Genomic DNA, 26,275 nt, shown 5'->3' with positions numbered 1-26,275 from the left:
GCTTCTATCTCTACATCATTCATCACCGTCTCTCTTATGTTAAGAGATGTGTTTGCATACCCCTATCTTCCCCAGCACCCAATACAATGCTTTCCACATGACAGATGTCAATAAATGTTTGCTACCTAGAACTAAATTCAAAAGAACATGTAATTTCTTCACACCATCAAGGAGGATACGAATAGAGCTATGAATACTGAACAATATCCAGCGGATCTGCTCAGTAGGTCACCCGGATCTCCATCATTGGCTTTAACAATCAGATAAATCAGATCATATTAACCAGAAATTCAAGACAGTTTGCCAAGCCAGAAAGGCTCTTCCAAGTAGTCTATTTTAAAACAACCTGCACCACCCACTACTTTCAGATATCTGTAAGTCCCAAATAAACAATGGCACATACTTGAGGCACCCTAATACAGGCAGAGTTTCTACAGGGCCTCAGAACTAATTTGTTCAGTCATTTGGTCAAGGACCTGTCTAGGCCTGTGCCTCAGAGCTCTTAGGGAGACTTTACAGGAAAACAAATTCTAGGCCCATAGTTTTGGTGCAGCCTTAAGATCTGGAAGAAAGAGAAAAGGAATTATTCCCTAATTAAAACTGATTGAAAGATTATATTTTTAGAAAATCTTTATTTTGAGTGGAGACAACCCTGTAAGGATTTCTTTTCAGACAAAAAGGCACTAACTCTTAAGCACAGTTTATATCAGACGTGCAACTCAGTTTTATTGACTGGCATTCCTTTGCCATTAACATGTCACAACTAGCTTCAGTAAATTTTCCAATGGCAAGCAATCACAACAATAGCATCCCCCAGGGGAATAATGGCTTGTTTTACAAGCACTCTATCAAGAACAAAAAATGTCTTAGGAAGACAACAGAACCTTTGCAATGCCATTAGTTTACAAGTGGCTTCCATTTCTGAAATGAACCCTACAGCTGGTTAACTGAGAAAGTGTTCATCTCGGACACTACATTTTAAAATAAAAGAACTAATAGTAACATTATGGTATAAAATAAAATTATAATAGAGCTAATATAAACTATTTCTAATAAATAAGAACTAAGAAATGAGACAGACCTTGGTTCAAATCCTAACTCTACCCCCACTGTTCTTGAGCAAGTTACTTCATTTTCTGTGTCTCAGCTTCCTCTTGAGATTATTACAGGATTAAATGAGAAAATGAATCCAAAGCATGTAGCATTGCGGCTGATAAACAGAAGTTTCCAGTAAATGTTATCTGTTATTATTTAACACCAAATCCTTTACTGTTATCTCATTTAATCCTGAATATAATCATATAAACTAATAAGCATTTTTAACTCCCTTTATAAGTAAAGAGGTGAAAAAACTGAGGTTTGGAGAGGTTAAATCAGAAGCTCAAAGTCAAAGAGCAAGTAAACGGTGATGCCAGGATTCCAGCCTGTACTGTAACCTGACTCCAAAGCCTATGCTCTTAAGCACTGTGCGGTACTGCCTCCTCCTGTGCTCAATTAGTGTTACGGAGGGGAGGGTATAGCTCAGTGGTAACACACGTGCTTAGCACGCAGGAGGTCCTGGGTTCAATCCCCAGTATAATAGTTAAAAAAAAAACAAAAAACACCTAACTAACTTCCCCCACAAAATGAAAAAATAAAACATAAAAAATCAATTACTGTTGCCACTGAGGTTGTTAAACTGTATTCAAAAACATACACCTTCTAGTTTAACCCCAAAAAAGATACCCTCAGAATAAAAATTAAAATATCATCACCAAGAAAATTAGATTTAAGTGAGCAGCTTACAAAATTTAGCATAATGGACCTCAGTTCTAATTTAGTGTTTCTCCTACTTTTAGAGCTTTATAAACAAGTCTTCCATGAAACTGCAATACATAAACAGACAAAACAGAAGAGTTCTGGTTGAAACGAGAGTAAAGGGCTTTGCAACCAACCCATACAAACTTAGTCTCAACTCAGGATTCTAAGGAACATATCTGAAGGCCACTGACCCAATCCAAAGCCTTCATTTACAGAGTAGGAACATCACACCAAGGCAGCTTAAGTCATTTTACAAAGTTACAGTAATATTCCAATTAATTTTAACACTACTTTTGTTAAAATTTGTACCAGTGATTTTTCAGGTGAATAGAAGATTCAGGCATTGTATGTTCATCAGTTCTGCAGAATATTTTCAACATTTTATTTCATATTTGGAAAATTGAAAGACAGAAAAACATATTTTTCATCCTAAAGTACAAAAAGAGCATAAGATTTCCTAAAAATTATTACGGGAGACAAGAATTTTTAAAATTAAGAAACAGCAATTCATTTAACCATTCACAGATGAATTTATTTTAATCAAGTCTACATACCTTTTTCCCCAATGCCATATCCAGTGTCAAATCAAGATAAATGCCTTGCTTTGGATTAGTAAAGTCCAGAACCTGAAATTTCTTAAGTAAATGAATAGCTTTCTCCACCTCGTATATCTGCCTTGGGTATAAGCGTTTCAGGTAGACATCATCTTCAGGTTCACCTTCCATAAAGGGATATGACTTTATTTTTTCTGTCTCATCCTTTTTCTCATCTGATGCTTTTTCTTTGGCACCTTTTTTTGTTTTCTTTGCAGGCCTTAAGGAAAGGTAAGTCCAAGATCAGTTATCTCAATATGTAGTCCAAGAGACTTAAAAAAAAACAAAAGGCACTGCACATCAGAAAAAAATGACAAAAGATAAAGTTTAATTTAAAAGCATTGATTACTTTACAGTTTTCCTAGTTCAACAAATATTAAGTGAACTCTTGTACTGTTTGCAGTTGATACAAAGTTGGATAAGGCAGTGCTCTCCAAAAACTTAGAGAAAAGAGACATGTAAATAGATAATTTCAATATAATGTGGTAAGTACTATGAGACTGTTATCAGAACCATAGGGAAAAGACATTTAATCCATCCTAGGAGGCCAGGAAAGGGTTCTGAAAGAGATGACCCCAAAGTCAGTTTTTGAAGGATAAGGAAGAATAAGCCTAGATATGTACCCAAGACAAATGAAAATATATGACCATACCAAAACTTGCACACAAATGTTCACAGCAGTATTAACTCAAAATAGCCAAAAGGTAAAACAACCCAGATGTCCATCAACTGATGAATGGATATATTAAATGTGTTACTTATCCATACAGTGGAATATTTATCACCAATGAAAAGGAATGAAGTCCTGATACATGCTGTAATATGCATGAACCTTGAAAAGGTGATGCTAAGTGAAAAAAGTCAATCACAAAAGACCACATATTGTATGGTTCCATACACAGGAAGTATCAAGAATGGACATATCAATAGAAACTGAAAGTAGTTTGTGGTTGTCTAGGGCTGGGGGAGAGGGTTAGGGAAATGGGGAGTGACTGCTTATGAGCATGGGGTTTTGAGGGAAGATAATGAAAATGTTCTAAAATTGACTGTGGTGATGGTTGCACGACTGTGAATATATTAAAAATCACATGATGAAGCATGATAAACAGAATGGTACACAAGGGGAGCTATTGTAAGTTCTAGCGGACTAGAGCAGAAGTTGGTAAACTTTTTCTGTAAGGGACCAGATAGCAGATACTCTATGGTCTCTTGTCTCAATAACTCATCTCTACCATTGTAATGTGAAAGCAGCCATAGACAATACAAAATGAATCACTGTACCTGTGTTCTAACAAAACTTTATTTATGAAGACAAGTTTTATATTTTTAATAATTTATAATTTTCATATGTCACAAATTACTGTTTTTTCCCCCAATCACTTAAAAGTGTAAAAACCATTCTTAGATCATGAAACATACAAAAATAGACAGCAGGCCTGATTTTTCGGCCCACTGGCCATATTTTGCTGACTCCTGAACTAAAGGGTAAAGCAAAAGGTGGGAAACAGCAGAAGATGAGGCTGGAGAATCTAGATCACAGAGGGTCTCCTCTAGAGGCAATAAGAAGCCAATAAACAAGACTGGCATCTGTATTTCAAGTAGAGTATTCTGGGTGCAATATAAGGGATGGATATGAAGGAAGCTGGATTAGAGACAATTAAGAGATAACTCCCTCCCTTTCTTCTCAAGGAGGTATGACAGCATGAACCAAAGCAGTGATGGCAATAGGCTGGAGAAATTATAGAAATATTTTACAAGGTAAATATTGAACATAGGGAAAAGGTAAAGAGAAGACTCTAGAATACTTTGTAGGTTTCTGACTTGGGTGACTAGACATAGAGTTAGCATCATTAACTAAAATCAGAAATAAAGAAAGCAAAATGGGTTTCTTATTAGGGAGGTAGTCACAGAGATGAACTGGAGTTTGGGGCAATGTGGTGTTTGAGTGTGGGCTTAGTTGCATCAATTGGCCCCAATTTTTTATCCTCTCTATTCAAGTCCCTTTACTAAGTGACTTTGCAGTTCCTTCCACTTAAAAAGGTGCAGTATATTTCCCAGGACCTTGGTTTGGTCATGTGACTAGTAAGCCAACAGAATAAAGCAAGTGACAGCTTCTCTGCTCTAAGCTTAGGCCGTAAGAGGCTTTATCTGTTTCTACTTGTATGTTTGCATTTCTGCCATTTTCATAAGAACATGCGTAGGCTAGCCCAAAGGTGGGAGGATGAGAGGCACGTAAAACAGAGCTGCCCCCACAGAGCCCCAGGCTAGATTAGACAATTCTCAGCTGACCTGCAGACTCACAGAGGCACAGCAAGCCCAGCCAAGGTCAGCCAAGACACCTACCCAAACCTAGCTTAGAACAGCTCACCCATATATGTGTGTGCAATGATAAACAATTGTAGGGTGGCTTATTACATAGCAAACGCTAACAAGATGCTTACAAAATATCTAAGAAAATACGTTCAACAGGTAAATGCAGGTTGAAGTTTGAAGCTAAGACAGAACTAGAGGTGATATATTTTCTCAGTATTAATAATTCAAATCACACCTATAATCTTATAACCATACAAGCTGTTTTATCAAAGAAACAATATTCTAGAGAGATGTTTGGCTTCTCTGGTAGACAGAATAAAAGCTTCCCAAAGATGTCCATCCATATCTACATGGCAAAAAGGACTATGTAGATATTATTAAGACTAAATAACCTGAGATGGGGAGAGTATCCTGGATTATCCAGGTGGTCCTAATCTAATCACACAGTCCTTGAAAGCAGAAAAACTTTCCCCTTTCATATCTGCATCTGACAGAGATGGGAAGAGACAGGAGAAATTTGAGCATAGGACTCAATATTCCATTCCTCACTTTGAAGATGGAAGAAGGGGGAGCCACTGAGCCAAGGAATGTGGCAGCCTCTAGAAGCTGGGAATGGTAAAGAAACAGATTCTCTCCTACAGCCTCTAGAAAGGAACAAAGCTCTGATGACACCTCGATTTTAGCCCACTGAGATCCATGTTGGACTTCTGACCTACAGAACTGCAAGATAATAAACCTGTGTTGTTTTAAGCCATGAGGTTGGTGGTAATTTGTTACGGCAGCAACACAAAATTAATATGGGCTCCTATAAAATATATGTGAAAGAAATAGATGAGAGTAAAATGATTTAAAAAAAAAAAGCCTCAAAAACCAATCCAACATATAATCCGTTCTCACTTATAGCCTTTAATGAATCCTTATTACCACGCTAATAATAGTATCCTCCCAACTAATGAGCAATTCAACAGAATAGCAGATAATGACAGTGCTCATTTTTAATGGGACACAGGTGTCCTACTGGACTGATGACAAGTCTTAGTATGTGCCTAAGTGGATGGATGCAACATGCCTCAATAGTACTTGGAAGTATGCCACAAAATTCTGAAATCTTCCAAACTGGAAATCACACTTAACATTTAGTAAAAGAGCAATGAGGCCAATAGAAGAAGGAGCCTAGACGGCCTGTTTTAGTGATAAACTCTCTAAAATAAACAAATGAATAAATATCCTAGTTATTACCTACAGATTTAGTTTACACAAGTGCTGATTTTACCACTGAATTTTTAATCATGGCTGAACCTGTCCGTTTAATTTGCAATTAATAATACAAAGTTCCCAGAAGTTAAAATATGGTTTTTAAATTAATAAATATTTGCAAACCCCAAAAGTCTGTTACATAAAGAGACTGATTTGGGTATACAGTGGTTTACTTATATATACTTTGGACCTTGTTTCACAAAGTATTTGAGATGGTTCAAGTGAAAATATTGTTAAGTTACAAACAGAACACTGTTAAGTATAACATCTTTATAACAGAGCAAATAGGACTCTAAGGAAAACACTTTTTTCGAAAATTAAAAAAAAAATTGCAATTGAATAAAATCTGTCAATAATAATTAATTTTATAAACCCACCACCTGTTTCCATGACCGTCCAAAAATTGTCTGTTTTTATTCATAAGAATCACATCCAGAAGCACTTTATTGTTCATGCAATTATGTGAAGTCCTATCAAGAGGGCTTAAATACTATGAATCTCAGGGAATAAAACAACCATATTAGAAAGGTTTTGGGGAAGGTGAGGGAGAAGCACCTGGCAGTCTGAATTAAAGAGAACATAATTTAGCTGCAGTTGCCTGGGTAACTAAACCACACAGATTAAATGAGTAATAAGAGACTGTATTCAGGTAATAACTTCCTCCCTGCCTCCCCTCTCTTAACTTCGAAAGCGTGAAAGGAAAAATAATTCTATGGTTATACCCAAATAAAACAAGATAAGAAAAAATTCAGTCCTATAATAAAGCTCACTATGAGACCTTTGAAAATCTGTCACGCCAGAGATCCAAGTCCTTTTAAGGCTAAAGAACCCTTTACATTGAGGAATTGGGGTGAGGGGTGGGAAGTACACAACCGCAGTCAAACTAAATTGAACTAAAGAGAACTAAGGAGGAAATGCCTAGGGCATATAACCCTTAATGGAATATAAATGTCTCGAACTCTTATATCTAAGTGTAATCACATAAATAAATTCACCAACATCTCTGATGCTGGTTTATTCATTAAACTAAATGCAGAAGTTCTGCTTACACTTACAATGTAAAAACTGATAGAATGAAACCCAGTCAATAATAATCCAAATAAAAGCTGGAAAGAACATTAATAATGACAGAGTCAGATAAAAGCACAACTTTTCCTGAACCTATAAAAGAGCTGAGATAGCAGGGCAACCAAGTAGGCCTGAAATCTAAGGAGTCAGTCTCCCCACAGCCCCACTCCACATGCATCCTGCCGGGATGGTCTCACCCATAGCAGAGAATGAGGAAGGCAAGCAGGTAAGAAAAAAAAAAATCAGCTAAACTTTTAGTGCTAGTGTGACAGTATAAAACCCCTGAGAGATCCAGACACAAGGGGAGTTCACACTCAATGCATGGACCCTTTTCACAGACCCCCTCCCCACCAAGTGCTCCCAGGAAAGACTGGAGCAGGCCAAGAGACTAGAACGCCTCCCTCGAGGGTGCAGCATGGAGATCTCTTACTGGTGCTGCCAATAACTGTAAAACCTTCTAGGACACAGGTAAACACCCACTGTGTGTAGGGGAATGAAAGAAGAAAAAAACCACTAAGACTTCTATCCTGGGGCAGGGGTTGGGGTTGAGGTGGGCAGGTGGCACAGTAACCTCTATAAATAAAGCTACGGAAGGGTCCAGACACTCTGGCACATGACCTGCGAGAGAGATATACCATGAAGGGGAGAGGAATAGTGAGAAAACCGCATCCCCAAGGACCAGTGACACTGGGCCTACTTAAGACAAAGGCTGGATCTGGGAAACAGAAACCCTCCTTCACCCATCACCTGCCTGAGAGCACTGAGTAATAAGCAACAGCAGTCTTCTGCTAGGGGAGGAACAAGAGCATGGAGAGTGACCCCCTCATGAGGCACAGATGCACAGACAAGGCAGAAAACTGAGCATGGAACAGGAACACAGAGGAAAAAAAACTTCCAGCAACCTAGCCCCCACCCTAAGCACTAGGTAACAGTACAGAAATTTGAAGCTGGTGGTGGTAACCATAGCAACAGCAACCCCAAACCCAGCTCAACCTCTGACAGGATTGAATCAACGCTGTGACAAAAGAGGAGGCATATCCTCTTCCAGGCCTAAATACTATGTATTTCAGTCCCAACTGTTCTACACAAGATACCTGGCAGTCAATGAAAAATTCTGAGACATACAAAGAAACAAGAAAAAGAACCTATAGTCAAGAGAGAAGCAGAGAAGGGGGCTAAGATGGCGGAGTAGAAGGACGCTCGTAGCTCCTCTCTCCCACAAATACACCAAAACTCACATCCACGGACCCATTCAGCCAACCCGAGCACCTGCCGAACTCCAACAGAACATCGCCCTCTTCAAAAAACGACGCCAAAAATCTGGTAGAAGAAAAGGAAAAAAGAAAGAAGAAAAGGCAAAACAGTGAGGGACCAGTCCTACAGGGAGGGAGCGGCAAAGGAGGACTAGCATTCGTTCACTGTGTCTCCCCTTCTCCAACGGAGAGGCCAGTGGGACGGAGGGGGAGCCTCCAAGGCTGGGATCTATAAAGAGCACCCCTTGACCGACAGAACTAAGTTAAACGGGCACAGAGGGTCCCTGCAACACCCAGCCCGAGACCCAAGCCGGCAGCTAGGGGACAGGACAGGCTGCCCGAGCCGGGCGGAGGACTGGGGCAGTTGCACTGAGGCAGCCCTGGGAGACTGCAGAGTGCTGTGCACCGTGGAGGAGTGGGTACACAGGGTAAAACAACCTGGGCCCTCCATAAAACAACACGGCTGATGTGCCCTGGGGGGAAGGGTGCCATACCCCCCATCTCTGAAAACCTGAGGAAGGTTTTTGGGTGAAGAGAGGCGGGGCTTAGGTGCAGAGGCCATATCCTCCAGCGTTTAGCACCCAGGCAGGGGCAGGGTCAAAACCTGAATCACTACTTAAGGGCATAGCAGCCTCAAAGGCCAAACAGAGACTTGTTTACAGCCCGAGTCAGACAGGACCTTTCTGCCCTGGTACCTCAGAGAACTCATGCCGCCAAGACAGACAAGGAGCTGAGTTTTGGCATGGACCAGGGGCAGGGCTATTCCATGGTCTTCCCCCAGCCTGCCTACAGAGCGAGGACCCAAGACGGAGCAGGCAGCTGCATACAGCAAGGTAGAGACCAGCGCCGGGAGAGGGCGGATGACCACCCACCTTCCTGGGAGGAACGCAGTATCTGATTGGGGTGCTGGGAGGGGGCGCGATCCACCTGCCTACCTTGCCTGAGCACAGCATCTGACTGCTGCATTGGGAGGCAGAGTGACCCGCCCACCTCAAAGGAGAGCAGCACCTGACTGCAGTGTTAGGAGGGGGCACAATCTGCTTGCCAACAGGCACTGGGAGCAGCACAGACAAGGGCGCCAAAGGAAGGCCTCTGAAAACAGCAAGCTGAGTTCACGAAACACCGTGAAGACAGAAAGACTTCTCAATAAAATCATTAAGAGCACACAGTCTCCACGAGAATAACCCCCCTTTTTTTATCTGTTCTATTTTCTATTACCTTTGTAATTTTTACTTTTTAAACAATTATATATGCTTCCAGTTTTAATCCCTTTTAAATTTTTCTTTTAAAATATTTTTATCAGTATTATTTTTTAAAAATTCACCTCATTTCATTTTTATTTCTCTTGGTTTTGATCTCTTGCTATTGATTACACACAGGTTTAAATTTCTTTTTGCCCTTTTCTCCTTTTTTAAAGGGTTTTAAAAGACATCTCAACCCGATTGCTATTCTGCTTCAACCTGCTCGTCTATTATTGATTATACACTGTTTTCAAACTTTTTTTCTCCCTTCTTCTAAAATTCTTTCTCTCTTTTTTTTAAGTTTTATTCCTGCATAGGCGTTAGATAGATAAATAAATAAACTCCTTAAGGACCACAATAGATAATTGATACTCCATAAGCCACAGTGCCAGAGAGATATGAGCAAGATAAAGAAACAGAGGAACCATTCCCAATTAAAAGAGCAAGAGAAATCCCCTAAAAGAATGATCAATGAAATAGACATTGATGGCCTACTAAATCAAGATTTCAAAGGAGTGATCAAAGTACTGAAGGAACTAAAAGAGATAGTGTTTAGAGATATAAAATATGTCAAAAATGAAATTGAAGCTGTAAAGAAGAACCAAGTAGAACTGGTAAACTCATTGGCTGAGATGAGAGCTGATCTAAAGGCTGTACAAAGCAGACTAGATAATGCAGAGGAACGAATAAGTGACCTAGAAGACAAAACAGAAAGCACCCAATCAGAACAGCTGAGAGAAAAACAAATAAAAACTAATGAAAACAACATAAGGGACCTATGGGATAATATAAAAAGTGCCAACCTATGCATAATAGGGGCAAGAAGGGGAAGAAAGAGCAAAGGGGACTGAAACGGTATTGAAAGAAATCATGACTGAAAACTTCCCAAACTTAAAGAAGGAATCAGATATCCAAGTACAGGAAGCTCAGAGTGTCCCAAATAGGAAGAACCCAAACAGACCCTCACCAAGACATTTCATAATCAAGTCGGCCAGAGTCAAGGATAAAGAAATGATCCTAAAAGTAGCAAGAGAAAAGCAAAGAGTGAGTTACAAGGGAACCCCCAAAAGGCTCTCAGCTGACTTCTCTACACAAACGCTACAGGCCAGAAGGGAGTGGCAAGATATATTCAAAGTCCTGAATGAAAAAAAGATGCAGCCTACGATACTTTATCCAGAAAAGTTATCCTTTAGGCTAGAAGGAGTGAGAAAGAATTTCACAAACAAGCAAAAACTAAGAGTTTAGCAACACTAAACCCATGCGAAAAGAAATATTGAAAGGTCTACTCTAAATAGAAAACAAGCAGGATGCTACAGAAATGAGAAACTCAAAACTGGGAAGGTGACAACTACCATGAATTACAAATAGAACAAACACAAAATTGTAAAAGAAGACATCTAAGTCATTAAGAGTGGGAGAGGGAAGCAACAAAATATAGAGTATTTTTTTTCGTTTCTTTTTAAAAATTTTTTTTTCTCAGTAGGATGGATTTGAGATTATATTACTATCTGTTCAATAAAAACAGTTACACTAATGGGCTAATAGACTTAGAAAAAAGGGTAACCACAAGCCAAAAACTTACAAAGGAGTCACAAAAACTAAATAAAATCCATGATAATACAAAGGAAAACTACCAAACCACAAAAGGAAGAAGAAAGGAACAAAGAGGAAATACCAAATCAACTGCAAAGATAAGTTCAATATGGCAATAAACACACATCTATCATTAATTACTATAAATGTTAATGGACTAAATGTTCCAATCAAAAGCCATAAAGTGGCAGATTGGATAATAAAGCCAGAACCTTCAATATGCTGCATACAAGAGACCCACTTTAGGGAGAAGGACACATATAGATTGAGAGTGAAAGGATGGAAAAGGATATTCCATGCAGATTGAAAAGCCAAAAAAAAGCAGGTGTAGCAGTAATGATTTCAGACAAAACAGACTTTAAAACAAAGGCCATAAAGAAAGATAAAGGACAGTTTATAATGATTAAAGGAGTAGTACAAGATGAGGATATTACACTCGTTAATATATATGCACCCAATATAGGAGCACCTAAGTACATAAAACAACTACTAACAGAGATAAAGTGGGATACTGATGGGAATATAATCATTGTCAGAGATTTTAACACCGCATTAACATCACTAGACAAATCTTCCAGACAGAAAATAAATATGGCAAAAGAGAAGTTAAATAATACAATAGAAAAATTAGATTTGGGGACATTTTCAGAGCATTACACTCCCAAAAAATAAGATATACATTCCTTTCAAGTAAACATGGAACATTGATCATGCTTGGGCACAAAAGAAGCCTCAACAATTTTAAGAAGATGGAAATTATCTCAAGCATCTTTACTGACCACAATGCCATGAAACTAAAAATCAACTACAGAGAAACAAAGGAGAAAAAAAGGAAAGCATGGAGATTAACAACATGCTATTAAAAAAATCCAATTTGTCGATGATGAACTCAAAGTTGAAATTAAAAAATACCTTGAGACAAATGAAAATGAGAACACAACCACACAAAATTTATGGGACGCAGCAAAGGCAGTACTAAGAGGGAAATTTATAGCGATACAGGCCTTCCTCAAAAAAGAACAATCTCTAATAATCTAACCCACCAGCTAAAACAATTAGAAAAAGACGAGCAAAAAACCCCAAAAGGCAGCAGAAGGAAGGAAATTATAAAGATTAGGGAGGAAATAAATAAAATAGAGATTTAAAAAAATAGAAAAAAATCAATCAAACCAAAAGCTGGTTTTTTTGAAAAAGTAAATAAAATCAACAAACCTCTGGCCAAACTCACAAAGAAGAAAAAAAGAGCACAAATAAGCAAAATAAGAAAGGAAAATGGAGAAATTACAACACATAAAATAGAAATACAGAATATCATACAAGAATTTTACAAAAAACTATATGGAACCAAAATGGATAACCTAGAGGAGATGGACAAGTTTCTGGAAACATACAGTCCACCAAGGCTGAAGCAAGAAGAAACTGACCACTTGAACAAACCAATCACTAGAAATGAAATTGAATTAGCAATAAACAAAAAATCTCTCTACAAATAAAAGTCCAGGACCAGACGGCTTCACCGCGTAATTCTACCAAACATACAAAGAACTCATACCAGTCCTTCTCAAACTCTTCCAGATGATTGAAAAGGAGGGAATACTCCCAAACTCATTCTATGAAGGCACCATCACCCTGAACCCAAAACTAGCCAAAGACACTGCTCAAAAACAATTTATAGGCCAATATCACTGATAAACATAGATGCAAAAATCCTCACTGAAATTTCAGCAAATAGAATCCAAATGCATATTAAAAAGATTATACATCATGATCAAGTGGGGTTCATCCCAGGGACACAAGGGTGGCTAACATATGCAAATCAATCAATGTAATACATCACATCAACAAGAGAAAGGACAAAAACCACATGGTCATCTCAAAAGATGCAGAAAAAGCATTTGATAAAATTCAACACCCATTCTCACCAAAGTGGGTATAGAGGGAACATATCTCAACATAATAAAAGCTATATATGACAAACCTACAGCCAGCATAGTACTCAACGGTGAAAAATTCAAAAGCTTCCCAAAAAATCTGGGACAAGACAAGGATGCCCATTAACACCACTTCTATTCAACATAGTCTTGGAAGTGTCTTGGAAGCAATCAGTCTTGGAAGCAATCAGGCAAGGGAGAGAAATAAAAGGGATCCAAATTGGAAAAGAACAGGTAAAAATGTCACTATATGCCAACGACATGTTATTATATATAGAAAACCCTAAAAGGTCCACACAAAAACTACTAGAGCTGATCGAAGAATTCAGCAAGGTAGCAGGTTACAAGAATAAATTCAAAAATCAGTTGCATTTCCTTACACTAACGATGAATCAACAGGAAAAGAAAGTAAAGAAACAATCCCCTCTAAAACAGCACCTAAAGTAATAAAATACCTAGGAATAAATCTAACCAAGGAAGTGAAAGAATTATACACAGAAAACTATAGAATGTTGATGAAGGAAATTAAAGAAGACTTTAAAAAATGGAAAGATATCCCATGCTCCTGGATTGGAAGAATCAATGTTGTTAAAATGGTCACAATGACCAAGGCAAGCTACAGATTTAAGGCAACCCCTATCAAGTTACCCAGAACATATTTCACAGGACTAGAACAAATCATAATAAAATTTATATGGAACCACAAAAGACCTAGAATTGCCAAAGCATTACTGAAGAAAAAGAAAGAGGCTGGAGGAATAACTCCCCCAGACTTCAGAAAAAACTACAGAGCTACAGTCATCAAGACAGCATGGTATTGGTACCAAAACAGACATATAGACCAATGGAACAGAATAGAGAGCCCAGAAATGAACCCACAAACTTTTGGTCAACTAATCTTCGACTAAGGAGGCAAGAATTTACAATGGAATAAAGACAGTCTCTTCAGCAAATGGTGTTGGGAAAACTGGACAGCAGCATGTAAATCAATGAAGCTAAAACACTCTCTTAAACCATACACAAAAATCAACTCAAAATGGATCAAAGACTTAAACATAAGAGAAGATACAATAAACCTCCTAGAAGAAAATATAGGCAAAAAATTATCTGACAGACATCTCAAAAATATTCTCCTAGGACAGTCTACCCAAGCAATAGAAATAAAAGCAAGAATAAACAAATGGGACCTAATGAAACTTACAAGCTTCTGTACAGCAAAGGAAACCATAAGTAAAACAAAAAGACAACTTACGGAATGAGAGAAAATTTTTGCAAATGAAACTGACAAAGGCTTGGATCCCTAGAATATATAAGCAGCTCATACAACTTAATAAGAAAAAACAAACAACCCAATCCAAAAATGGGCAGAAGACCTAAACAAGCAATTCTCCAATGAATAAATACAAATGATCAATAGGCACATGAAAAAATGCTCAATAGCACTAATTATCAGAGAAATGCAAATCAAAACTACAATGAGGTATCACCTCACACCAGTCAGAATGGCCACCATTCAAAAGTCCACAAATGACAACTGCTGGAGAGGCTGTGGAGAAAAAGGAACCCTTCTACACTGCTGGTGGGAATGCAGTTTGGTGCAGCCACTGTGGAAAACAGTATGGAGATTCCTCAAAAGACTAGGAATAGACTTACCATATGACCCAGGAATCCCACTCCTGGGCATATATCCAGAAGGAACCCTACTTCAAAATGACACCTGCGCCCCAATGTTCATAGCAGCACTATTTACAATAGCCAACACATGGAACCAGCCTAAATGTCCATCAACAGATGACTGGATAAAGAAGATGCGGTATATTTATACAATGGAATACTATTCAGCCATAAAAACCGACAACATAACGCCATTTGCACCAGCATGGATGTTTCGGGAGAATGTCATTCTAAGTGAAGTAAGCCAGAAAGAGAAAGAAAAATACTGTATGAGATCGCTCATATGTGGAATCTAAAAAACAAAAACAAAAAAACAAAGCATAAATACAAAACAGAAATAGACTCATAGACATAGAATACAAACTTGTGTTGCCAAGGGGGTGGAGGGTGGGAAGGGATAGATGGGATTTTAAAATTGTAGAATAGATAAACAAGATTATACTGTAAAGCACAGGGAAATATACACAAGATCTTACGGTATGGAAGCTCACAGAGAAAAAACTGTGATAATGAATATATATGTTCATGTATAACTGAAAAATTGTGCTCTACACTGGAATTTGACACTAAGTTGTAAAATGACTATAACTTAATAAAAAACATTAAAAAAAAAGAAAAAGAGAGAAGCAGAAACAGTCAGAGGTGCTTCTGGCAAACCATGGGTGTGTGTGTATATGTATGTATGTATGTGTGTATATGTGTGTGTGTGTGTGTGTATATATATATATATATATGTGTGTTAAAAACGTGGGCACTCTCACTCACTGCTGGGTAGGGACGTAAATTGGTACATCCATTACTCCTCCAACTTTTCAACAACAAAAAAGAATCCAGGTACTATACAGACTCAAAGAAAGCTTCTATTCTAGTTACATTCCTGCCTCCTCTCTCTTCATCCTATATTCAAGCCATATCGTTCACTTTTATGCCTTTGCACCACTGAAATACCTTTCTCTCAATTCTCCTGCAAGATTCCATCTATCTTTTAGGAATCACCTCAAATACTTCTTGCCATATTCTCCTCCAGGAAAAATTAACTAACCTTTCATCTGTGATCCCATAAAATTTGGTCCATTCCTCTACTATAATAGTTAAAACATATTAAAATTATAGTGCAAGGGAGGTTGTCAAAAAAAAAAGTTATAGTGCAGATATGTGCTGACTGATAATGTATAAACAACTCCTACTAATCAACAACAAAAAAATGGGAATAGGACATGAACAGAAAATTGACAGTAAAAAAAATATAAATGGCTTTTAAACATATAAACGACCTCAATAATAAAAAATACAAATTAAAACCAAGATGGTACCATTTAGTACCTATCAAATTGGCAAAGTTCAAAAATTTTGATTATACATATGTGGGAAAATAGGCATTCTAGTATTACTTGCTAGTAAGCCCATAAATTGGCAAAATCTCTATGAAGGCAATTTAGTGTTACCTATCAAAATTACAAATGCACACATCTTTTGATTCAATTCTATTTCTGAGTTTGTACTACAAGTATATTCATAATACTTGACAAGATCTACGTACATGATTATTCACTGCAAGGTCATTTGTAATAGTAAAAGACTGGAAAGATAAATGCGTATCGATAGGGTAATGGTTCAGTACGTTATGGTATATTCACACAATGAAATATTATATCCATGTTCATTGTACACTATTTACAATAACCAAGACATGAAAGCAATGTGAGAGTCCACTGATGGACGAATGGATAAAGAAAATGTCATACATATACATACACACACACACACACACTATTCAGCCATAAAAAGAAAGAAATCTTCCTGTTTGCGACAACACGGATAAATTTTCACTTTTGCTAAGTGAAGTAAGTCAACAAAGAAAGACAAATACCGTATGACTTCACTTGTAAGTGTAATCTGAAAAAAAAAAAAAAAAAAACACACTTACAGATGCAGAGAGCACATTAGTGACTCCCAATGGCAGGAGGTGGGGTGCAGATAAAACAGGCTCAAATGGTCAAAAGGTACAAATTTCCAGTTATAAAATAAATAAGTCATGGATAATATACAGCACGGTGACTATATTCATAATACTACAATGTATATTTGAAAGTTGCTAAGAGAATAAATCTTAAAAGTTCTCATCACAAGAAAAAGAAATTTTATGATGATGGATGTTAACTAGACTTACTGTGTTGAGCATTTCCCAATTTATACAAATGTCAAATAATTATGTTGCATACCTGAAACTAATATGTCAATTATATCTCAATTTTTAAAAAACAACAGCTCCATCTGGAACAATCCCCAAGATACATTATGTTAGAAGCACACAAGTGAGATACAGGACAGTGTTTATTGTTAGAAAGCTATTTTCCTCTACAGGCAACAATTCTGATACTAAATGTGTAGATTTTTTCCCACAGTCTCCAATTATCTGACACTAGCTGGATATCCTACAATTCAGTACAACTCTGACACTATCTATCTGGATTAAGCACCAGATCCCACAAATTAAGGAATCAGTCCCACAAGACTACCTCTGCTTCAGCTGCCAACTGCAAGTCTGGCCATCTGGTACTTCTGGCCAACACCTATACATTGGGGGTCCCAGAACCCCCTCCTCACACTTCAAAATTTACTAGAACAGCTTGCAGAACTCAAAGAAACAGTATTTACTGGTTTATTATACAACATAGGACATAATAAAGAATACAGATGAACAGACACATAAGACGAGGTCTAGGAACTTGTCCCCACTGGGTTTGGGTGCACCACCCTTCCAGCACGTGGATGTGTTCACCAGCCAACCTCTCCAAACCCCATAGTTCAGGGATTTTTATGGAGGCTTCATCATGTGGGTATGATCAATTATAAACTCAATCTCTATCCCTGCTCTCCTCCCTGGAAGGTGGGAGGTAGGGCTAAAAATTCCAAGCCTTTATTCATGGTTTGGTCTTTCTGGTGACCAGTCCTCATCCAGGAGCCCACCAAGAGTTGCCTCATTAGAATAGTAACACTCCTATCACCTAGGAAATTTTAAGGGTTTTAGGAGCTCTGTATCAGGAACTCGATCAAAGACCAAATATCTTTGAAAAATGCTCCTGGCATCCCTATCACTCAGGAGATGACAAGGATTTTAGGAGCTCTATGTCAGGAACGGGTGGCAGAGACCAACATAAATACTTCTTATTATGTCACAAAATCCTTGCTCCAACATTTACTAGCTCTGTGACCTTGGGCAAGTTACATAATCTATTGGTGCCTTGCTTTTCATCTCTAAAAAAAGCATAGCAATGGCTTCCATATAAGGTTGCTGGAGGGATTAAATTGGTTATTGAATGTTAGTGTTCAATAAATGTGAAGTACTATTTTAAGAAGTCATATCTCTCCTTCAGGACTATTAGGACAAAGAAGCAGAGATGATAAACTTTTACAACTATTTCTGTGTGTCTTTATGGTACCAAGCAAAATAGTTTTTAATAAAAGATTTAAATGATAGCAAATGAAATAACTAAAAAAAAAAATACTTACTTCACAGCAGCAGCAAAATGTCTGTTGGGCACCAGAACACATACAGAGCAAGGATAAAGAGACATCTGAGAAGCCAACTTGGAAAGACTATGCCTTTGATGATATATCAAGACTTGAAAGAAAAAATAAAATAAAATATTAATATTAATCATTACATTCATAGTTTTTACATTCTCAATGTTTTTTAAAACAAAAATATTCAATAGTTTGTGATTGTTAATCATTCTTTAAAAGGTGTAAAAGTGAAAACGGCACTTCTTGAAACTAAAGCCAGATAAAAACATCTAATTGAAGAATTTTGTCTTCATTTATTTTCAGTTTAATCTAGTTCAACCTCAACAGAGTGGGTTAGCTCTCTTATTACAGATTAAGTATATACATGCTGAATTTTTCTTAAATTAAACTTTCTTCTTCTTTTTTCTTTTTTATAGATAATACATTCACAGAGTTGCCAAAGGTACTTCTGAAGGATAAGAACAAAGTGGAGGGAACTGCCTTACCAAAGATCAAGACTTGTCATAAAGCTATGGTAATTAAGAGACTTCGGCATTGGCACAAGTATAGAAAGACAGACTAATGAAACAATAAACAGCCCAGCAACAGACCCATGCACATATGGATATCTGAAATATGAGAGAGATGTTATTGCAAGTCACTGTGCAAGGAATTTAGTAAGTGTTGCTAAGACAAGTGATTATTCATAGGGGAAAGTATATTTAAATCCCTATCTCACACATACACAATCAAATCTAGAAGGACTAAGGACTTATATGTAAATGGAAAAACTTAAAGTCTTCTATAATTTAGGAAAATACCTTTATGACCTTTGAGGAGGGAACAATTTCACAACAACCCAAAAGCACTAACCAAAAAGTGACTATAGGACTATAAAAATGAATAAACTATATGCTAGACAAATAGATAGATGTTATAAATATCTTTGGTATGTGGAAATACTAGGGAAATGTTTTTATTTCAGGATTACAAAAGAATATACAAAAGTAAAGTCTTCCTCCAACCCCTAACACCCAGCTTCCCTCCTATATTAGCAACTTATTGTGATTCTTCCCAGAAATATTATTTCCCTCCTCACTGATAAAATGATAGCACACTCTACTCACTGTTCTAGACCTTGCTTTTTCATGTAAAGGTATTAAAGCCCATTTTCACACATATATTAGATGTAGATATAGATATACTCACATATTTTTAAGAGTTGTATATATATATAATCTCATATATGCCTTTCATAAAGATATGTTTATATGTATATATTATAGCAATAATTTCATATCAGTTCATAAAGACTTTATCTTTCTAGAGCTGCAAAGTACCTCACTGTGTACTTGTATCATAATTTAATCAGTGGTTGACCATTAGGTCATTTATAATATTTTACTATTATCAACAGTGCTGCAGTGAATGACCCTGTACAAACATCATTTTGCACATATACAAGTATATTTGTAGGATTAATTTCAAGAAGGGAATTTGCTGGGTCAAAGAATATGAACACTTGTAATGTTGATAAATACTGCTTTCTAAAATAACAGTTCCATATACATTTCCACGAGCAATGAAAAGGTTGCCTGTTTCCATACACTCATGCCAACGTAGTATGTTACCAAATATTTTGGTCTCTGTTAATCTAGTAGACAAAAGGTGGTATGCAGAGCTGTTTTAATTTGCATTTTTCTTATGGGTTAGGCTGAGTATGTTTTCATATGTTTGATCATCTAATGTTTTCTTTTCTATTGAATTGGCTTAACCTCAATTTTTTAAATGAGTTCTCAACAACTAGGTTTTCATGTAAAATGACCCTTAAAGTCCAGTATCTTAAAATCTATTCATTACATAAAACCATAAAACCATAAAACCAATAGCTTGTAAATTATAAGACTTGTCTACACATCAAATGAATTATTTTCATAAGTTAAGTTTCCAAGCACAGAGCACTGGGCACACAGAACAGCTACCAAGTCTTCACTGTGGTCTATAAGGCCCTATGTGAGACATCCCTGCTTATCACTCAATACCACTCACCTACTTGCTCACTAAAACCCTTTTCTCAGATCTTTGAATCCTTCAAATCCCTCAATTCCTGTCTCAGGGCCTTTACATTTAATGTTACATTTGACTAGGATCCACCATCTCCACATTTTCCCATGGCCTACTCCTTATCATCAGCTCAAATGTCATCAAAGCCAAATGCCTAACAACTCTGTTTCATTCCTAATCTTCTAAAACAAAGTTGAAGTACAAGAAAACCACCAAAACTGTGAATTCTATGAACATATGGGTACGACATTTGGGGGCAGTATAGGAGATCTGTTTATTACTGGGAATTCCCTGTGGCACAAAAGCAACAAAGGGCTTTAATGGCTAGAAAGAAAAAGGGAAATAGACTATTGAGATCCAGTTCCTGCCCTCCAAAATCTCAAATTTAGTGGGCTCTGCTGGTATGCAACAGTCTAAGAGGAGATCCTCCACATTTTTAAAGGAGTCAGTTACCTCGAAAAATCACATGTGACAAATGAAAGAGCAATTATCCATTCAAGATTTGGCAAACATTTCCAAAAAATAATTCTAATTGCACTGAACAAGAACCCAATAACCTTGGCAAGATCTTCAAAATAATAATTCTCTTGAATACATCAATTGCAACCTGCTATAAATAATTAACCACTACTTTTAGATTCCCCAGTCATGACTACCAGAAATTAACATTCTCAACAGAAATCAAAACTGTTCCAGACTAAGGAAAAACAAATTACAAAAATACCACTACTTAAATAGCACTGTTAGACCATGAGATCTATATTTTCAATCCCTCTGTAGTCAATTTGTCTATCTGTAGTATTTCATGGTATTTCTTTAACATATTTCTTCTCTTACTTAGCAGATAACCTCACTTGCTACTTCAGAGAAAAGAGAAGCCCTCAGAATTTCCTCAACAATTTAAAAACCTATTTGAATCTGCACTCATTCTCAAAAGGCAACCCCACCCCTACCCCAGGGCAATGAGATAGATATTACTCCACCTCCTTTGCAAGCTGATTCTCTTAAACTTGATAGTGAAATGTTAGGATTCCCCAGGACTTCTCAACCTAACTCTATAATCCTCCCTCTCCCCCAGGAGATCTTACGCATGTAGTCTTTGCCTCCCCACTATAGGCACCATAATCCACCATCTACCTGGCTTACTGCAACAAACTCCAAACTATTCTTTTACTCTTGGCCCTCTCCATTTCTTTTCCACCTACTAATAAAAGGGAAGATTTAAAAACAAAAATCTCATCATGTTCTTAAAACATTTGGATGGTCTCACTTTGTCCTCCGAATAAAGTAAATTCTTAACAAGATCCTCCATGAGCTATTTCTAACCTATTTAGTCAGCTTCACCTAACACCACTCTCTCTCATGCTTGCCACACTTCAAATACACTGGCCTCCTTTTCAGTTACTTGAACACATCGTGTTTTTTACAACCTTCAGACTTTCAAATATAATCTTCCCTCCATTTGTGAGATTCTCCCCTACCACTTTCCGCGCCCCTCTTCCCATAGCTAATTCATTAAAATCCAGTGATCTTTCAGGGACTCTGTTTAAGCTACTTCTTCAGAAAAGTCTTCCCTGAAGACTCACAACAGATTAAGGCCTCTCATATACACTCTTACAACACCTTGTACTTTTCCTTCACAACCACGCAGGAAAATTGTATTAAAGAAATAATTATCAAATTAACGTCTACTCTTCAATAGATGATAAGCACTATGGCCAGGGAATGTATATAGCTTGTTCACCATTCTGTCCCTAACACATAACAGTGTTTGACAAATGAAGACACGATAAACATCCGTTGAGTGAAGGAAGGAAATCTGAACAAATGAGCAAAAATTGGATTCAAATTACTTTAAATATTATTCATTTCAACATATGGAAGAAGGGTGGCATTTTGTTGAAGATCCGCATTATTTATTCATTCATTTGCTCAACAATGAATATGCCGAGGAAACATGCACTAGCACTGCTTTGAGCACTTAGTGAACAAAACAAACTCCTCCTTTTGGAGCTTACATCCTAGTAGGGGGGAGACAATACTAATAAATATAAAATGGTATTGGTAAGGGGAACCCCACTGGGTAAAAAGAATTGAGAATCAAGGGGGAAAGTGGATTGCAACTTTAAATAAAAAGGTGAAGGTAGGCCTCCTTAAAAAGGTGACACTTGAGCAAAAGCTTGAAAGAAATAAGAAAGTCAGTCATGCAAATATCTTTAAAAAAAGTGTTCCAGGCCCACTTCACTTGGGAGAAAAAGCCCTTCCCATGAAGGAATGTTCTTTGTGTGGTTAAGGAACTAGGAAGCCAGTGTGGCTAGAGCACAGTGAAAGGGTAGCTGGAGAGGTCGGAGTGGTATGCTGGATGAGTGGAGGTGAGAGAAGACAGGTACCTAATGATGTGGAAGACCCTAGGCCAATATGATAATAAGGCCACATATATAAGTTTAAATTTTCTAATAGCCACAATCAAAAAAGGTAGGGAAAAAAAGACTAAAATGAAATTAATAATAAAACTTAACATATTTTATTACAGCTAATACCCCAAAATACTATCATTCCAACACATTATCAATATGAAAAAAATTGAAGTATTTCACTTTTTTTGGTACTAAGCCTTTCAAATCTAATGTGAATTTGACATACTCATTTTGAATTAGCCACAATTGAAGTGCTCAGTTGTGGATAACAAAATGGACAGCACAGCTGTAGTCCATTCTAAGGACTTTGGTTTAGAAAAATAGGGAGACTTTGCAGAGTTTTGAGCATAGGCGTGGCATGATTTAAGTTCTTAAAGGACCAATCTAAATATTTGTTGAGAGTAGACTGTAGCTTGGAAGGTAGCTGCAGTGAGCTAATAGTTGTCAAGGTCTGTTGTGATCTCTTGCCACCCCTATTTTTTAAGCAACAACTATCCCAAATAGAGAATGCTGGTCTTTACACTAAGCTTTTCTGTGAGAAGCTCAGCGAAAACTACGATTCTGTTAAATTAATCAATCAATCACTGACCTAGGAGTAAAGTTTCAGTCTTCCACTGCCACTCACTAGTTTTATGAACTTGGCCACATACTCAACAGAATGAGTTTCTTCCTCTGTAAAACGGGGGTGATCTCGGCTGCTGCCTCCACCTAAAGATCCACCATAATTAATAACAATATATATCACTGTGTTTCAAAAACACAAAACAAAAATCTGTTAAGTACTGTACCCAAAAAGTGTGGTCATCCTAGCCAACAAACTGGACCTTGTAAATGCTCTAAAGGGTTGCTACCAAGAAGTACTACAAAATTGGCCTCCAAATGATGAATGCTGACCCAAATTAGACAACGCCTGGGAGTTTAAGAATTGGAAGAGCCTGCAACGATGTGCTGAGAAAGAACCAAGCATTCTGTAAACTGTAAAAGTTTACGGATATGAGCCACTCAAATGTAACACCTTTTCTATTCCGGAACTCACTTCACGTGTCAAACGCCTTTCCCCGCAGTTCACACCCACAGTATCGGAGATACAACCATGTCTTTGCCTCCACCTCTGCGGGTGGCTGGAGGGGTGACAAAGTACATCCCCCTCCCACTCCACTCCTAGGGTGGACAACTACAGAAAGGAGTGAAACCTCTGACAAGGTCTCTTTTAAGTAGTAACGACCCTCTGGAAAATCTAGAGCCCAGAAAGAGTAGAGGCTTATGGAGCCACCAGTGCAGAGCCGCACCTAGGAGAGTCCGGCTTGCACTCTGCTATCACAGAAGACCCCACACCAGAGTTATTTTCCCCGCAAGCCCGGACTACCCTCCGCTTTACCTCTACCGAGGCATCTTGCGGCCGCCGCCATGTTGTTCACTCCGGAATGTGTTGACGAAATTGGTCCCACGCTTCAACTTGAAAGAATGTTTAAAAGGGTTCCCATCCGGAAGTGGCGGAGGGGGAAGGGATTCCGAGGAGCAAGAGGAAAGGGGCTGGAATCAAAGTAGGCTTTAAAGCCGGTGGGGGAGGGCGCGCAGCGCGGGTGCCCCGTGGCGGTGCTCCCGGCAGTCCTCCGTGCTGCCGAGGATCTCGTGTTCCGTGGTTCCGGTACGACAGCTTAACCGTCTAAAGGGGAATCTGCCCTCCCTGAAAAATGCACACGATCTGTTGGCGATGCTCCAACTATTTCATTCCCTTTTATTTTTTCCTTTTTGATTCTGCACATATGCTCAGAACGATCATTTTAATAGATTTTGAGAGTACCCAGAAAGCATGAAAAACTGAAAATCTGAAGAATCTCACCAGATTCCACCGCCACGTTTCCAGCCTTGTAAAGATTTTTTTAAAATAGCCCGGCTTTCCACTACCGCCCAAGGTGGGTGTCCCACTCAACAACAAACTTCCTTTTTAAGTCATCTTAAGATCAGCGTGATTTTAAATTAATCTAACATTAATCAGGTTTACATTTTCTCCTGCTGACAAATTGTGCCATTAGGATCAATTGAATAATAAAACTTGACAAATTTATATAATACGACTAGTTTTAAAATGGTAGATCTAAGACCTACGCACAAGTTATTCTGACTAAAAAAAAAAAAAAAAAAAGGAATCAGTATCCTTTCCATTACGTCACAGCAGTTGGTGTGGTTTATCTAAAAAAAATCTGATCGCGAATTATATCACTTCCCAGTTTAAATAAAACCCTCCCGTGACTACCTCTGGAGCTCGCTTCTGGCCTCTGCCTGCCTCCCCAGCCTCAACCTCCTGCCAACATCCCACCCCCTCTCGCCCCCACACACATACATGGCTTCTCACCTCCATGACTTTGTTCATTCTGTCCCCAGTGTTTGGAACGTCTTGTATCACATCTCCTAGGTAACTTTTTAAAAAAGATTTCAGGTCAGGCTTTATTCACTGATGAAGCCTCCCTCCTCCCTTCCCAGGCTGAGTTTTGGCCACCTCATTCTGGTTTTGTATAGTACCCAAAGCTTATAACTGTTTTTGTGTGTTTGTTTTGAACAGTTGTTGTTTTTTTTTTTTTTGAGGTATAATTCACATACCATACAACTCACTAATCTAATGGGTACAATTCAGTGGTTTTTAATATATTCACAGAGTTGTGTGACCATCACCACAGTGTGTTTTCCCCACTAATCATCTGAGCTCTTGTGGGCAGAAATCCTGTCTTAACTTATTTTTGTAACCTCAGCATATACTACCCACCTGGCACATAGGAGGTTCTCAATAAATGTTGAATAAATAAATATCATATGCAAGCATGAATTATTGACTCAATTAGAATAGCAAGCCTGCAAACTTGCTTCCATCAAGCTGCCCATGGGACTGGATCACAGTAGGACTTTAACAAACGCTTTATTTTGTATTTGTATATTATACTTATTTCCATGAAGAATAATTTTTCTAATTCATTGTCATGCCTTGTCGACACCTAAGCAGTTACTTCAGAAGTTCCACACCCATATATGGCTGTTATAACAAAAAAATTCAAAGCGATTGAATCTACCTTTCCCCTTCTCTCTCCCTTTCACAAATATATCAGTGCCTGCCCCTTGCCAAGCGGTGTGCATGGCTATGCATAGATATGGGAATAAAACCAACACAACCTTTGCTCTCATCATGCTTAAAAATGAATTTCATATAAGGCTAAACGCTAAAATTAGAGTAAGTTTGCCTAATTCCTCAGACAAAAACAGCCAGAGTAGAGCTGCTGGTCCTTAGACTCTATGTCCCTACCTTTCCATAGCTGGGATCAGTTGGCCCCCATCTGTGTGCTTCTTTGCATCTCCTATTATAACAAGAATTTAAACACCCTATATTGGGACTCAGAGTGACATGTAGTAAGCTTGTAGTCATAGCCTTATTAAAGGAATGCCTGTCTTATAGCTGTGCAGCTTACCTGATTGCCCACTTTGGGCACCAGAACTTGATAGCATTAGTCAAGTGAGGTCCAGAGTCTAGTTATCTATATATAATAATATACAAGGAGGTTATTTAGCCTAAGA

The 26,275-nt window shown here is 37.9% G+C and overlaps 1 protein-coding gene across 8 annotated transcripts in view; it reads right to left on the bottom strand.

Annotated features, from left to right (window-relative positions):
* The window catches only part of MRPL1 (mitochondrial ribosomal protein L1), a 77,133-nt gene extending 52,735 nt beyond the window's left edge, over nucleotides 1-24,398 (bottom strand). For 6 of the 8 annotated variants that reach the window (XM_031432472.2, XM_031432475.2, XM_031471328.2 and 3 more), the window contains exons 1-3: nucleotides 24,090-24,349; nucleotides 18,237-18,348; nucleotides 2,355-2,613 (exon numbers count right to left, since the gene is read on the bottom strand). In XM_031432472.2, the coding sequence (XP_031288332.1) occupies nucleotides 2,355-2,613; nucleotides 18,237-18,348; nucleotides 24,090-24,120 (402 nt within the window). In that variant the 5' untranslated portion in view covers nucleotides 24,121-24,349. Of the gene's footprint in view, nucleotides 1-2,354; nucleotides 2,614-18,236; nucleotides 18,349-23,300; nucleotides 23,420-24,089 lie in introns of all 8 variants that reach the window. The other 2 variants (XM_031432498.2, XM_010983265.3) reach the window with 2 other exon arrangements.
* Between the last annotated feature and the right edge of the window lie 1,877 nt (nucleotides 24,399-26,275).

This window comes from Camelus dromedarius, chromosome 1 (genome assembly GCF_036321535.1).
Source record: "Camelus dromedarius isolate mCamDro1 chromosome 1, mCamDro1.pat, whole genome shotgun sequence".
NCBI lineage: Eukaryota > Metazoa > Chordata > Mammalia > Artiodactyla > Camelidae > Camelus > Camelus dromedarius.
The sequence above is the reverse complement of the archived record's forward strand: the minus strand, read 5'-3'. Positions and strand labels throughout refer to the sequence as shown.